The 14,624-nt window shown below is 35.1% G+C and overlaps 1 protein-coding gene across 2 annotated transcripts; it reads left to right on the top strand.

Moving 5' to 3' along the window:
- Positions 1 to 1,046: 1,046 nt before the first annotated feature.
- On the top strand, positions 1,047 to 2,007 carry LOC145105083 (uncharacterized). 2 transcript variants are annotated; one of them, XM_079042225.1, is made up of 2 exons: positions 1,047 to 1,197; positions 1,606 to 2,007. In XM_079042225.1, exon 2 carries the CDS (start codon positions 1,650 to 1,652, stop codon positions 1,881 to 1,883), a length of 234 nt encoding a protein of 77 aa, XP_078898351.1. In that variant the 5' UTR covers positions 1,047 to 1,197; positions 1,606 to 1,649; the 3' UTR covers positions 1,884 to 2,007. The 2 variants fall into 2 exon arrangements, with proteins under 2 accessions (XP_078898351.1, XP_078898357.1); XM_079042231.1 differs by having other exon boundaries at positions 1,616 to 2,007.
- The last annotated feature ends 12,617 nt before the right edge of the window (positions 2,008 to 14,624 follow it).

The following is a 14,624-nucleotide window of genomic DNA, read 5'->3' on the forward strand; positions in this document are numbered from 1 at the left end:
CGAGAATTGTTCACGTACAAAAAAATATATTTTTATAATATAAACGAGAATATTGTTATAAGAATTACAATATTCAAGCTTACAATGGTAACAACTGACAACAAGAGCTAGTGGTTTGACAATAAGAACGGATGGTCGGACACAAAAGGTTGAGCCACATTGTTGATTGAGCCACATTGTTCATTGCTAGAACAATATGAACAACTGGGATTCATATAACCGTATAAGTAACATGACTGCCAACATATAAGTTTGCGACAATAAATTTTTTTCCAATACACCCTTAAAGCCATTTCTCGAACAATCAATCTAGTCGATTATTCGGGCACGTGAAGCATGTTGATCAAGTAGGTACTGTTGACGTAGTTGAATCATCACTTGATGAAGACATATGAACAAGGAAAAGATAAAACATCTACTTATAACCCCGTTAGTAGATTTCCCAGTTTCCCAACTTTTGAAATGTACGAACCATATTTCCTTAATCTTAACGAGCCGAATACAATATCCATTGGAAATTAAATAGAGGTTAGTTCACCAATCGCGACTAGTCACGAAGACCACGACTTATTAGCAATATCATTGAATTTCATAATGGTTGCATGACGAAGAAGGTAAGTTTAATATCTCGTGAGTATCAAATGAAGTATGCGGTCGTATATCGAAAGTGCTTATGATGTTATAATAACTGCATTAGAATGTGAAATCAATAAAGTCTCACAAAAGACTATGTCGCCGCATATGCCTATCGATTTCATTTTATAGAAAAAACAAATTCACAAGATGAGAGTTTCTCTTATGGATTTAATGGTCATTTTGCACGATCATATGAAGATATATAGCTTTTAAAATATAGTTATTTTTATAAATAACTCATAATTAAACTCATTTAAATAAAATATTAAAGATGTATTTGATTAGTTTATTTTAGAACACACATCTTTCAAATAATAATATTCATAATTCTTGAACCTTCAATCTTTTAAAACACCTGAATAAGTCAAATGCCATTTAGTATTTATCGGTCAGTTAATTTTGTGATTTTAAAAATGAATTTATTCGATAACCGCCTCCAAGCTCCAAGCTCCTCTTCATTTTTATTCTTTCAGGCCAGACTCGAGCTCGTTTTGAAAACCCTAGGTCTTCAAGGTACCTCTTAATCGATCGCTCGTCGTCGTTCAACGATCCTGATCGGAGGTAAGATTTCACTTCCACCGTTTCAATTTTATTAATTTCATACATGTCAATTTTCTTGCCACAAATTTCAATTTCTGGATTTGCAATTGCCATTTATTGGTTAAATTTCACCGATTCAATACGTCTAGTACTTCCACGTTGGGTTGTGTATGATCCTATCGATATGTTTTCTCATGATTTTTAACCACTTCTCTACAAATCCATGACGAATCCCTGTTGTACAACCAGTATAAGATAGTCATATCTAAATAATCGGTGAAAGATAACCCAATTTCAGATCCGACCTAGCCCATTTTGACATGATGCTGTTAAATGACTTGTAGCTAGAATAGAAATGTCTTTTCCTGTCTATTTGGAAATTTCTTAGGAAAACAACTAACAGGGTATATGCTTCATTTCTTTTACAAGATATTCACAGAACTAAATCAAGTTATCAAAGGAGAATTTAGGAGATGGGTTTGTGGACTCTTTTAGAAGGTTGTCTGCTAATTGCGAATGCACTAGCAATACTAAATGAAGATCGTTTTCTTGCACCAAGAGGTTGGAGCTTCCAGGAGTACTCAGGGGTTAAAAGGAATTCACTCAAAGGACAAATCATTGGTCTCATTTATGCAACTCAGTATTTAAGAGTACTTCTTATGATCCTCAACTCCCTTTGCATTGTTGTAAAACTTGTTTCTGGTTAATTCTGGTATATACATTTTTCCTTTATTTTATCTTTTTTTGTTTTCTTTATCCACTAAAACAATCAAGTCTCAAACTTGGAATCTTGCACGGGAAATGGAATGGCAGCTTGGATCTTTATGTTAACATGAGTATGTTGTTTCTTTTGCATCCTTACTTTGTAGTTTTGGTGCATGTTTCTTTAGGGTTAAAAGGTTTTTTTAGGGCAATTTAATCCTATGAATGTAGGCTTGGTGGAAATTTCATTAATAAATAGTCTAATAAAATATTAATAATGAAGAGCTAAAAAGAAAAAGGAAAAAATATTTATTTCTAGTATGAAATATTGAGTTGGGTCATATGGGGATGGGGGTCGCCTTATACAAAAGAAAGAAATATTGTTTTAGGGATTATATTTTGTTGATAAACTGGTTAAATGTGTAAGTTTTAAAAATTTAGCTAGATATGAAACAACACAGAATTGAGATCCTTTGAAGATGAACACCATGTAAATTTTTTTTTTTGTTTCGAATGTTGTTTTGAAAAGATAAAATATGATAGAATTTGTTAAAATAGGAAGTAAATTATTGAATTTAACCAAAGGAAAATAATTAATAGGATATGTGGTATTGATGGTTGTTTAACTTGGTTACAAAAAAGGAAAAGAAAATAGTGTTTGTTATATTGACATGTTAAGATTTTGAGAATTAAACATTTTTTTGGATCGACTTTACTGTTTTTCAAGTGAGAACCCAACAAGACAAAAAAAAAAGGGTCGTTAACATTCTTACTACTTGTTCTTACTACTCCCTCACCTTCGGGAGCGAGAGACTCTGTATTAGCTTCATTTGACTTTTCATCCCTAAATACCTCCTCACACCTTCATTACCAATTCTTTTTTGGAACCGGCAGAGATATATTAGCCATTCCTTTTAAAGAGACAGAGCAGGACAAAAAAAAAAGAACAAACAAAATTACAAAATGTTAAAGGGATTACAACACCAATCGACCTACGTATAATCATTGTAATTATCCCTATATTTAACCCAACTAAACACTGTAGTGTGTATGTTATCCGCCAATTTCATTGATGACATCCACACCTTGCTGAAAATTTTATCGTTTCTAGCTTTCTAACCAGACCACAAAAGGCCATAAATGATAGCAAGAAGAATTTTGCGTTTTTTTAGGCACTGACCCCATTAAGCAGCAAATTGAAACCGAATTGAAGTGTTGAAGTGAGATATTAAACCGGTTTAAAATCCATCTCAAAGTATCCGTCATGAAAGAGCATTCCACCAAAATGTGATTTGTCTCGTCCACCCCTATGTTGCACATATGACAGGAAGTGCTCGAGATCTTGACTCTTCTCCTCGTAAGAGCCATTGCGAAGGGAATGCGGTCTAAACAAGTGCGCCACATAAAGCAAACAACTTTAGAAGACACAAAATATAACAAAACAGTAGGGTTGCTCACCAGACGAGTCACCTTTGAGTTAATAAGGGCTCTAAGGTCATGCACGTAGAAGAACCCATTGGAGGACAATTTTGAGATCTAAGAGTCGGTGACGTTTGAGAAATGAACCGAAGAAACGAGCCCATTAAGGGTATTTAGCTGCACAGTCTCCGGGAGGCCATGGTTACCTTCTTCCAATCCCACGTAGGATTGTTGTGCGACATGCTCTCGGAGATGAAATAAGTTTCCCTTTTATCTAAACCAAATAAAAGAGGAAATCTCGATGCCATAGACCCATCTCCAGACCAATCGTTATACCAGAACAAAATATTGGATCCAGAACCAATACGAAAACCGAAAATGGAAGGAAAGGAATACCTAAAGCCTCCAATTCAAGGATAATCTTCACTATTTCATACCAGACTCTTGAAAGAGTCTTCTTACCCAACGACTCAAGCGACTTCTTGAACATGTGATGAGTGCCACAAACGACACGACTCCAAAGGGCAGAAGGTTGGGCCTTATAGATCCACAACCATTTAACGAGAAGGGCCCAATTCATTGCAAACAAATAGCCAACGTTGAGGCCTCCGGAGTCTTTAGCGCCAAGGATAACATCTCAAGCAACCCAACATAATTTGCCTTTTTCTTCACTACCTCCCCAAATAAACCTCCTTCTAAGCTTTTCTAAGGAGTCTTAAACAAATTTAGGGGCCTTGAATAAGGACTAAGGAGAAGTAAAAAATCTGAGGACTATCGAGCATCGCTTTTGTTAACGTTAACTGACCTCCAAACGAAAGTGTGTTAGCCTTCCAAACGGACAGCCTCTTCTGAACTCGCTCAATTACCGACTTTCAATTCAGCCTAAGTGACATATTGACACCAACAGGAACTCCCAAATATTTAAACATAATAAAAGTGACATCACACCCAAGAATACAAGCAGCTAGCGACCTCATTATTGGAAACAACGATCCCATAAACCTTTAACTTGTGGAAGTTGACTTTTAAACCGGAGGTGGCATGGAAACACCTAAGAACCCGATCCAGGATTGCAGAATTGGAACTAGTCCACTTTCCTACAAAGGGTCATCATCGGCATAAAAAAATGGATATCACCAACCCCTCCCTCCTTTGGAATCTTGACACAATGGACAACGACTTTTGACAAGCGGATTGCATGGCGACATTTAGCCCCTCCATGACAATAATAAACAAGAACGGGGAGAGCGGTTCACCTTGACGAACGCCTTTGGTAATAGGGAACTCCTTTGTCGCAGATCCATTGTTCAAAACTGATGCTCTAAAAGAGGAAATACAACATTTGATCCAGAAAATCCATTTATCACTGAACCCCATTTGAGATATGGCCGTTTCCAAGTATTTCCAATTGATCGAGTCGAAAGCCTTGTCGAAATCAACCTTGAACAAAAAAGTCTTATTCTTATTTTTCTTAGCCCAAGTGCACACCTCATTTAAGATCATTGGGCTTTCAAGGATGTTTCACCCTTCAATGAAAGCGGTTTGAACTTCATCAATCACCGCACCAATTACCAATTCATTCTAAGATTATAGGGCATTTAGGTGCGAGGAATGTCCCAAATACAAAATTAGTAAATGAATTAAGTCACGAAATACAAAAACAAAAATTTTCTTCAATCCAGCTTCCCTCCACTCACATTTTTATGAACAATTAATGTCAAAATATATATCAACTATATGTGAGTCATAAGGTAACGGTAAAAATACCCCATTGAACTCATACCTCAGGAATTATTGAACAATGGGTCAAGAACGAAGACCTTCATACAATGATGAAGTATGGGTTGAACCAATGAGTGTTCCACCGGAGAACTTTTGTTAGTAAATCTCAAACCAGTTCATGACGCCATGATTCCATGAGTCCATCTGAATACTTATGATGGGCGTTTTAGAAACGAATATAAAAATGAATTTTCTTCGGTATCTAGATAATTAGGTATAACAACTATTCATATCCCAAAAACATTTTTGAGCGACCAATTTTTACACACTAAAATATATATATATTTTGCTTCTTGATTTTTTATTGTTATTTAAAATTATAAAGGGAATATTTAAGAGTGATTTTATTAAAACTTTTCTCGAGACATAAAAAGAATTAAGTTGGGGATATTTCATCGGTCGGTTTTTGTATCGTTTCATTGAACAACTATTTCACTACAAAACGAGAAATGGGATCACTTTGATGCATGTTTGAAAGAGTTGCGAGAACAAAAGCCGATATATTAAATGTCAAAAAGTCGAGAATGAAGTTTGACAAACTCTTACCGGATAGGCCAGTTTTCTATCAATTTAATTTAATACATTTATCTACAAAACGCCCGATTTACTTGGAAATTATTCTAGATGTTCTAAATCATTTGTGTACATGAAACAACGATGGAAATGCACGGGCTAATGATAAAGAATATATGGGACCGAGAAGCAGAAAAGCCAAGCTAAGGACCGAAGCTAAATGATGAAGGTTGAAGAAGATTTTCAAGATCGAATACTGAAGAATGCGAGCACATTGGATGAAACAAACAAAATGACAAAGAAAAAAGTATGTTGCTGGACAGATTGACATCACCTAAATGTTTTAATCATATCCAACCCCTTGGTGCTCCGATTGATGTGATTCAAGTTGTTGTGAAAAGAGGACAAAATTATCTACAACTTTTGTGTTTTGAGTTTTTGCTAATTCTATAGTTATTGTAGCCAAAATCAGTATGGAAGCTAGACAAAAACTGTTGTGAAAATCCAAAGATAACACCAATCAAATCCTAGCCTTTTAATCCCATATCTAAGTCCAATCAAAACCTAATGCAACTTGTCCGGTTGTCCCACATTGAGAATTACACGCAAACATCTTATGAAGAGTAAAAAAACCATAATATTTAAATTTTAAATCACACGTCACTACAAAATCCATGCGTTTATACCAACACACCCTAATATTAATCTAATTCTTTCTTCCATGCATTATTTGTACCTTAATTCCCAAGTAATCCCACGGGCACATGATCTTTCTCTCACAATTAAACCTACCATATTTAAACATTTCAACATAAACCCATGCACATAAAGAAACATACGGCACCTTTCATAATCCCAATATAACTAGGGATGTCAACGGGGGCAAACGGGACGGGGATTGCATCCCCCACCCCCGCCCCCAAAATTTTCTCATTCCCCCGCCCCCGCCCCCACCCCCACCCCCGAAATCTCCATCGTTTCCACCTCCGCTCCCGCCCCCGAATTCCCCTTCTTAACCCCGCCCCCGCCCTCGATTGATTTTGGACTACCTTATTTGGGATAAAAGAAGTTCTTGTTTGGATTAAAAGAAACTATTTTTTTGAATAACAAATAGTTATTTGTAGCATAATTTTACATATTATAAACTGTTTTTGTTGAATTTTTGTATGTAAAAATCATTTTATCGTTTATTATATTTATATAATTAATATATCTCAATATATATAATTTATTAACGGGGCCCTCACGGGGGTTTCGGGACGGGACTGCCAACCCCCGCCCCCGCCCCCGAAACTAAAACAGGGGTTAACATTGCCCCCGCCCCCGCCCCCATCCTCGATTTTTTTCAACAAATGCCCCCATACGGGACGGGGCCCCCACGGGATCGGGGTCCCACGAGACTTTTTGACATCCCTAAATATAACACCTTAATTACCCATCCCACATTGCCAATAAACTAAACCCAAGCCCCCAAATCAACCTATAAATACCGGATTAAACCATCGTTTTGAAATCATCCCTTGATCTCTCAACAAGCTCTTTAATTACGAAGTGTGCAGTAGAGAACAATATGAGTGGTTAACATCTCGTGATCATCTTTGGTAACAATGTTATTCGGCTAAATTTTTTTGTAACATTACAAATATTTTTTTATTACTTTGCGAATGCAAAGTTTTTATTTATAATTGTTTGGATTTGATATTATTTGTCATTTGTATTAAATAAACTAATTATTAGTTTCTATTGTAATACTAGTAATTCTACTTACTAGATTGATGTATAGATTTCGGCTTTGAAAGGATTATGCCTCCGTTTTTTATTTGATAGTCATATTACATCAGAATTAATAAGTGGTTTATGCAATGTAATTGATTATGTTAATCACTACTTGCTTCCATTAAATGGAAATGAAGACGTAGCCTAAGAAAAGTATGTTAACCCTTTACCACCAAAACTAAGAAAGATGCCCAATAGGTCTTTGGTTGAAAAGAGAAAGTGTATGCAACATAACAGAAATTATCATTATTATTAAAAATTAATACATACCATTTTACAAAGACCGCATAATTAATAAACAACCATAATAAGTTATTGAGGGTTTAAAGATAAGTTAATCTATAATGTATGGAAAAAATGGTTAATGCAACAGAGTACAGGGGTGTTAACGTAATTTACGTCTTACCGTCCACGAAAAATCTTCGAAACTAGAAAATCAGGAAAAATAAAAAATCAGCACCGGAAGAAGGCAGGGCCTTGGCGGTTTTTCCTCCGCCGTTTCAGTCTCGCCGTCGTACGCCACTCATACCTTCCATCATTGACATCCGCCGACGACATTCCACTGCCGTTCAATTACAGTGTTTAAGATATGACGGTGGTTTTGACATCGATCAATATAATCACAGCTCCACACTGGGACGAAATCTACGAGCGCCATCAAATCAAAACAAGGTATCTCATTGATTCCATAAATTTGAGTGCACTTCTCGAAAATTTATCAGTATCAGTCTTATATGCGGATTTGAAAACCCATTTCTCTTTAAATTTTTATAGATTCTTTAATTCTGATTGGCTTGGTTTGAACGTGATTGTGTATCAAATAGTATAATTGCAAGTGCAAACTCTGGCGATTCAAGACCCAAAAGTCACGGCTTTGACAGATGATTATAAAAGTGAATCTAACCTTTTTTTTTTTTCTTATTTCTTGAAATCATCCAATATGGGAAAGTGAATCTGCAAGAATTTAGGAGGTTGGGAGCATGTAATACAGTGGAATATGCATAGAATCTTTGTTGTTCTTGTAAGTTGTAGTTAGTGTCGAAATCTATCTACATTCTCTCCTTAAGGATTTTGCTCTTGATTTTCTATGGGCTACAAAATTAGTAAAGGGGGAGCTTAAATCCATTTATGTGAAAAATAGGTCTTATTTTATTGTCTTTAAATTAGTTTTATTAGAGTTCCATTTATCATTATTTTAATGATAATTTGAGTAACCATATTTGGTATATCACATGTCTATGAAAAATAAGAAATAGAAAAAACAATGTTCGTGTGAACCAAACTTGTATTTACCCAATTACCCGAACTTGTTTTGTAAAACTTTAGCGCTTTTATCATCTTAGATCTTCTAGATTTGAATAAGTTCTTTTTTTATTTAGAATGTGAGATGACCACACAGTTGATACCTGCGTGGTTCCAAAGTTTGAATAAAACTGTAGACTTCAACCTTAGGGTAGCCTTCTCTTCTAAATAAAATAGAAAAAAGGTAAGAAAGTCTAGAAGTTCATACTTTCTTACTGGAACCTTTTAATTACCTGGAAGTGCTTTGTAAAACATTAGTGTTTCAAGCTTCTTAGATTTTTTAGACTTGAATACCTTTTTTTTTTTTTTTTTCTTTTTTTTTTGGACTGTGAGACAACCACATGGTTGATACCTGCATGGTTCGGAAGTTCGAATCCTGTAGTACTGTGTGGTAGCTTTCCTTTCTAAAAAAAGAAAAAGAAAAAAAGGTAAGAAAGTCTAGAAGTTCATACTTTCTTACTGGAACATTTTAATTACCCGGAAGTGCTTTGTAAAACATTAGTGTTTCAAGCTTCTTAGATTTTTTAGACCTGAATACCTTTTTTTTTTTTTTTTTTTTTTTTTTTTAGATTGTGAGACAACCACATGGTTGATACCTGCATGGTTCGGAAGTTCGAATCCTGTAGTCTTCAACCGTGTGGTAGCTTTCCTTTCTAAAAAAAGAAAAAGAAAAAAAGGTAAGAAAGTCTAGAAGTTCATACTATCTTAGTGAACCTTTTAATTACCCGGAAGTGCTTTGTAAAACATTAGTGTTTCAAGCTTCTTAGATTTTTTAGACTTGAATACCTTTTTTTTTTTTTTTTTAGACTGTGAGACAACCACATGGTTGATACCTGCATGGTTCGGAAGTTCGAATCCTGTAGTCTTCAACCGTGTGGTAGCTTTCCTTTCTAAAAAAAGAAAAAGAAAAAAAGGTAAGAAAGTCTAGAAGTTCATACTATCTTACTGAACCTTTTAATTACCCGGAAGTGCTTTGTAAAACATTAGTGTTTCAAGCTTCTTAGATTTTTTAGACTTGAATACCTTTTTTTTTTTTTTTTAGACTGTGAGACAACCACATGGTTGATACCTGCATGGTTCGGAAGTTCGAATCCTGTAGTCTTCAACCGTGTGGTAGCTTTCCTTTCTAAAAAAAGAAAAAGAAAAAAAGGTAAGAAAGTCTAGAAGTTCATACTATCTTAGTGAACCTTTTAATTACCCGGAAGTGCTTTGTAAAACATTAGTGTTTCAAGCTTCTTAGATTTTTTAGACTTGAATACCTTTTTTTTTTTTTTTTTAGACTGTGAGACAACCACATGGTTGATACCTGCATGGTTCGGAAGTTCGAATCCTGTAGTCTTCAACCGTGTGGTAGCTTTCCTTTCTAAAAAAAGAAAAAGAAAAAAAGGTAAGAAAGTCTAGAAGTTCATACTATCTTACTGAACCTTTTAATTACCCGGAAGTGCTTTGTAAAACATTAGTGTTTCAAGCTTCTTAGATTTTTTAGACTTGAATACCTTTTTTTTTTTTTTTAGACTGTGAGACAACCACATGGTTGATACCTGCATGGTTCGGAAGTTCGAATCCTGTAGTCTTCAACCGTGTGGTAGCTTTCCTTTCTAAAAAAAGAAAAAGAAAAAAAGGTAAGAAAGTCTAGAAGTTCATACTTTCTTACTGGAACCTTTTAATTACCCGAAAGTGCTTTGTAAAACATTAGTGCTTCTTAGATTTTTTAGACTTAGAATACCTTTTTTTTTAGATTGTGAGACAACCACATGGTTGATACTTGCATGGTTCGGAAGTTCGAATCCTGTAGTCTTCAACCGTGTGGTAGCTTTCCTTTCTAAAAAAAGAAAAAGAAAAAAAGGTAAGAAAGTCTAGAAGTTCATACTTTCTTACTTGGAAACCTTTTAATTATCCGGAAGTGCTTTTTAAAACATTAGTGTTTCAAGTTTCTTAGATTTTTAGACTTGAATACCTTTTTTTTTTTTTAGATTGTTAGACAACCACATGGTTGATACCTGCATGGTTCGAAAGTTCGAATCATGTAATCTTCAACCGTTGGGTAGCTTTCCTTTCTAAAAAAAGAAAAAGAAAAAAAGATATGAAAGTCTATAAGATCATATTCTCTTTTTTGTATTCTTAACACTAAAGTCTAGATGTCTAGACTTGATTACATGGAGTCTAGTTCAGTCGTACGATGAATGACTATCTGGTTGACTTTTAAATTGACACTTTAATACGAACCTTGCCTGAATTCGAGAACATGTGATCTCCTAAAACCTTGAACGGTATTATTTCATTAAAATTGCATAGAAAAAAAAACACCAATGGAGCACCAACTTTATAGTGTCCTGCTAAAGATAAAGTCCTAATCCAAAACCAACTCCTAAAACATGGGAATGTAAAAAAAACCTTCCTAATATAAACTTATTCTAAATAGTTTCAAATTCAAAGATAGTTATTCCTTCCTGATTCTTCTCCTGCGATAGATCTGGCCAAATCTTCGAGGCTAACACACTTGTATGATCTCAACATATCAAGAACACCAAAGACATGATGTTCGTTCCATTGTATTACCTTGCACCCAATTAACTCAATTCTTGCATATTCATCTTCCCGTTTTGATTGTTTTTGGGGAAGAAACCAAAGACAAGTTAGTTTGTTGAACTGCCTTTTAGAAAGACAAAGCAAATGGTATGCATATTTGATAAAAAAAAGAAAATTTATTGGGAAAATTGTAGGAAATACTAAAATACTTTACTCATTTTACCAATATAGGCAGTATAGTTTGCAATTTTTACTACATCAATAACAAATAAACCAGAAAAAGATAATTGGTGGTTACTTTTTTTTATTAATTTTCTTTCACAAATTTGAAATTTGTTTTGTTGTTACTTGCACTTCTTCAAACAACTACCTAATCCTTTTCACAACCCCTTATTGCTTGGATTATTGCCTATAAAGTTAAGTTCGAGTGGTTTCACAGCAACTTAAATCTATAGGGGCTTACTTGCACATGTTTGCTTATATGGAATTGCCAATACTTAGAGTATTCTGATCTGGTGCCCTTGAAATGCAGTTAACCCAATTGATTTATTTTACCCTGCTGCACACAAACAGTTATAGCAATAACAGATAAAGCATAAAAAGATAATTGGTGTTTATTTCTTTAGTTTTCAGTATTGAAGAAAATGGAAATGTTATTTTGAAGCATTTATGGTCAGGTTAGTTGAAAATTGTGTGTAGATTTCAAGTTTGAATCTTATTTTTGTTCATGTGTTAATTGATTTGATGGTTTTCCAAAATGAAAATTTGTGTTAGCTAAGGAATTTAATGATATAAAATTGATTTCATTGGATAAATGCAAAAGGTCGTATGTAGGTGTTTTTGAAATGACAGTTTGGAAAATGTACAATTTTTTGTAAATTGATTTCATTGGATAAATGCAAACACTGTATGTTGATGTTTTTGAAAAGAGCATTTTTTGGAATTACATGATATTATTCTCACGTGAAATAACTTACTTATTTTGAGATTGAATGCTTTTGCAGATCACAACCATTTCACGGAAAGATAGTGAGCTAAACATGGTTGATACATGGGAAATACTTATTGGGAAAATGTCACTGTAGCCCCACGAACATACACATTTTGGTTTAAAAGGTCCTTTATGTTACTTTTGGCTTTAGAAGGGCATGAATTAACATTTAACCGGCTAATTTGGGATTTTGACCCAGTTCAACCGGTTTCCTTGCCTAGTCGTCATCCAACTAACTTAGCGAGTCAACTCACCCGACTCGGATTACACGTCAACGACTCACGACCGAGTTGGCTTGCTTGGGCCCTAAGGGTTCAGTGGTCCCCTACTATATAACTGAAGGGTCTGCTGGACAAAACACTAAACTTTTTGTTACCACTTCCGGCCAAACACTAGCCGACAACCGATAATACAATACTCGCTTTGCCCTTCACTGTCTTCCATGGATCCTACCCCACCACCATCACCAGATACTATAAACTCCAATAACTCGATAAGCTCAACAGACGGGCTTAACTTGAACGATTTGCACACGATCTTCTGTGACTATGGTGAAAAGATAGTTGAGCAAAAAGGTCAGGTGGAGTGGAGCGTATGAAGGAGGAGATGGGTCGCGATTACCTTCATTCCAGGGTGGATGTCCTCAACATGCAACAAAGGTTCGAAAATGTTGAGAAGCAGATTAAAGCGATTGCACTGTTGGTTGTGGGTGTTGTCGTTGTGATGCTCCTGCTAATGATTTTCATCATTCACTTGATAATCAACAAGTGAATCTCATGGAAGTGGTTTGTAGTGGTATGATAATCTAGTGCCCGTAATATACTATTAGGTTTAATGGTGTTTCTTGTCATATATGTTATTAGGATTATGTGTGTTCGTTTGTGTTAGTGGTAATCAAGTTTGTGTAGGTAGTGGTACTCCGGTGGTGGTTGTAATGGTAATTTATGGATGTATTTTGAAGTCCTGCTTACATGTAACAGGCGTTTTGGTATGATCATGATGAAATGTAAAGGGATTGAATGGGTTATAATTTGTTGCGTTCATTGTTGTTGATTAAGGGTAACGATTTGGTTGCCTTACTTAATGATAATTAATTGTGTTTGGTGCACCAACTATGACAGATGTGCATGAGGTCAAACAAAGGGGTATTTTCTTCATTTCCTCTTTATAAGTACTTTACTTCCTTACTCGGCAGTAGCTTTCTTTTTCCCTGTGATTGTTTGCATTCTGAAGTAAAGAGCTCTCGGAATTAACGAAGCGAAAATGGTGAAATGCTCGTGTAGATGTGTCGTCATAATAAGAATGTCTTCCACTCCCTCCAACCCTGGAAGACACTTCTATGCTTGCTAAGGTGTGTGTTAGTTTGTTTATTAGGCGCCTGTAGCCCTAATTTATTAGTTTGTTCCATTCTCATGTTCTCACTCGAAAATTGATTTTGTTAGGGACCTCGTAATGGTTTTATTTGTTGGGTAGAAGAAGCAGACACTAAGAATATGAGTGTTGTAGCAGTTATGATTGCAGGTTTGGCTAGGTCAAAAAAAGAAGCTTGAATCAAAGATTTGGAAGTTGAAGATGTGTTTAGTTGTTAGTTGGATTGTTTTCTTTGGCATAATTGTTTACAAGTTGTAATAGTTAGCCGTTGTTTTTTTCCTTTTAATGGAAAGTACTCTATTATCCATGTACCTTTATTTTAATTTAATCATAAAACAATGGGTAAGTCATATGGGATCCCAAGTTAGATTCGTAGTGTATTTGTTGATAGTGACATTGGATATAGCTTCAACTATAATAAATGGGACCATATTCAACTAGAATAAATGGGACCATATGCATTTTGTCTTAAACTAATGTCAATAATGGACCCCAATACCATGCACGTCCATAACTATAACACACAATCATAACCACATTGAAACCATTAACATTATTTCGCAAACATAACACCAATCATAACCACATTCAATACATAACAACATTCAATAGATAACACCAAACATCCAAACTTGTTTCACAACATCAAAAATACTTAACAACAAACATTCACACTTAATCCAAAACATTCTCTTGCATCCTAAATAAGTACATAACACCAAACATCCACACTTAATCCGAAACTGACATTGAAATTTAATACCTATTCAAGTTCCATTGGCTTGTCAATAGTGTTGCCTTCCCCATTTTTACCCTCAACCTGTGTAGCAAGTTTTTTCTTGATTATTCTTTCAGACTTCTTTCTTTTCTTGATAATTACCTTCTTACCCCTACCTCCTTTCTCATCTTTACCATCCATTACCTTCTTACCAAAACTTCCTTCTCCAACCTTACCATTACTGCCCTTATTAACCCTAGTTCCTTGCTCATCTGTTACATCCATTGCCTTCTTACCACTGCTTCATTCCCCAACATTACCATTACTGCCCTTATTACCCTTACT

The sequence above is a fragment of the Lactuca virosa genome, chromosome 1, assembly GCF_052849685.1.
Source record: "Lactuca virosa cultivar CGN04683 chromosome 1, Lactuca_virosa_CGN04683_v6, whole genome shotgun sequence".
NCBI lineage: Eukaryota > Viridiplantae > Streptophyta > Magnoliopsida > Asterales > Asteraceae > Lactuca > Lactuca virosa.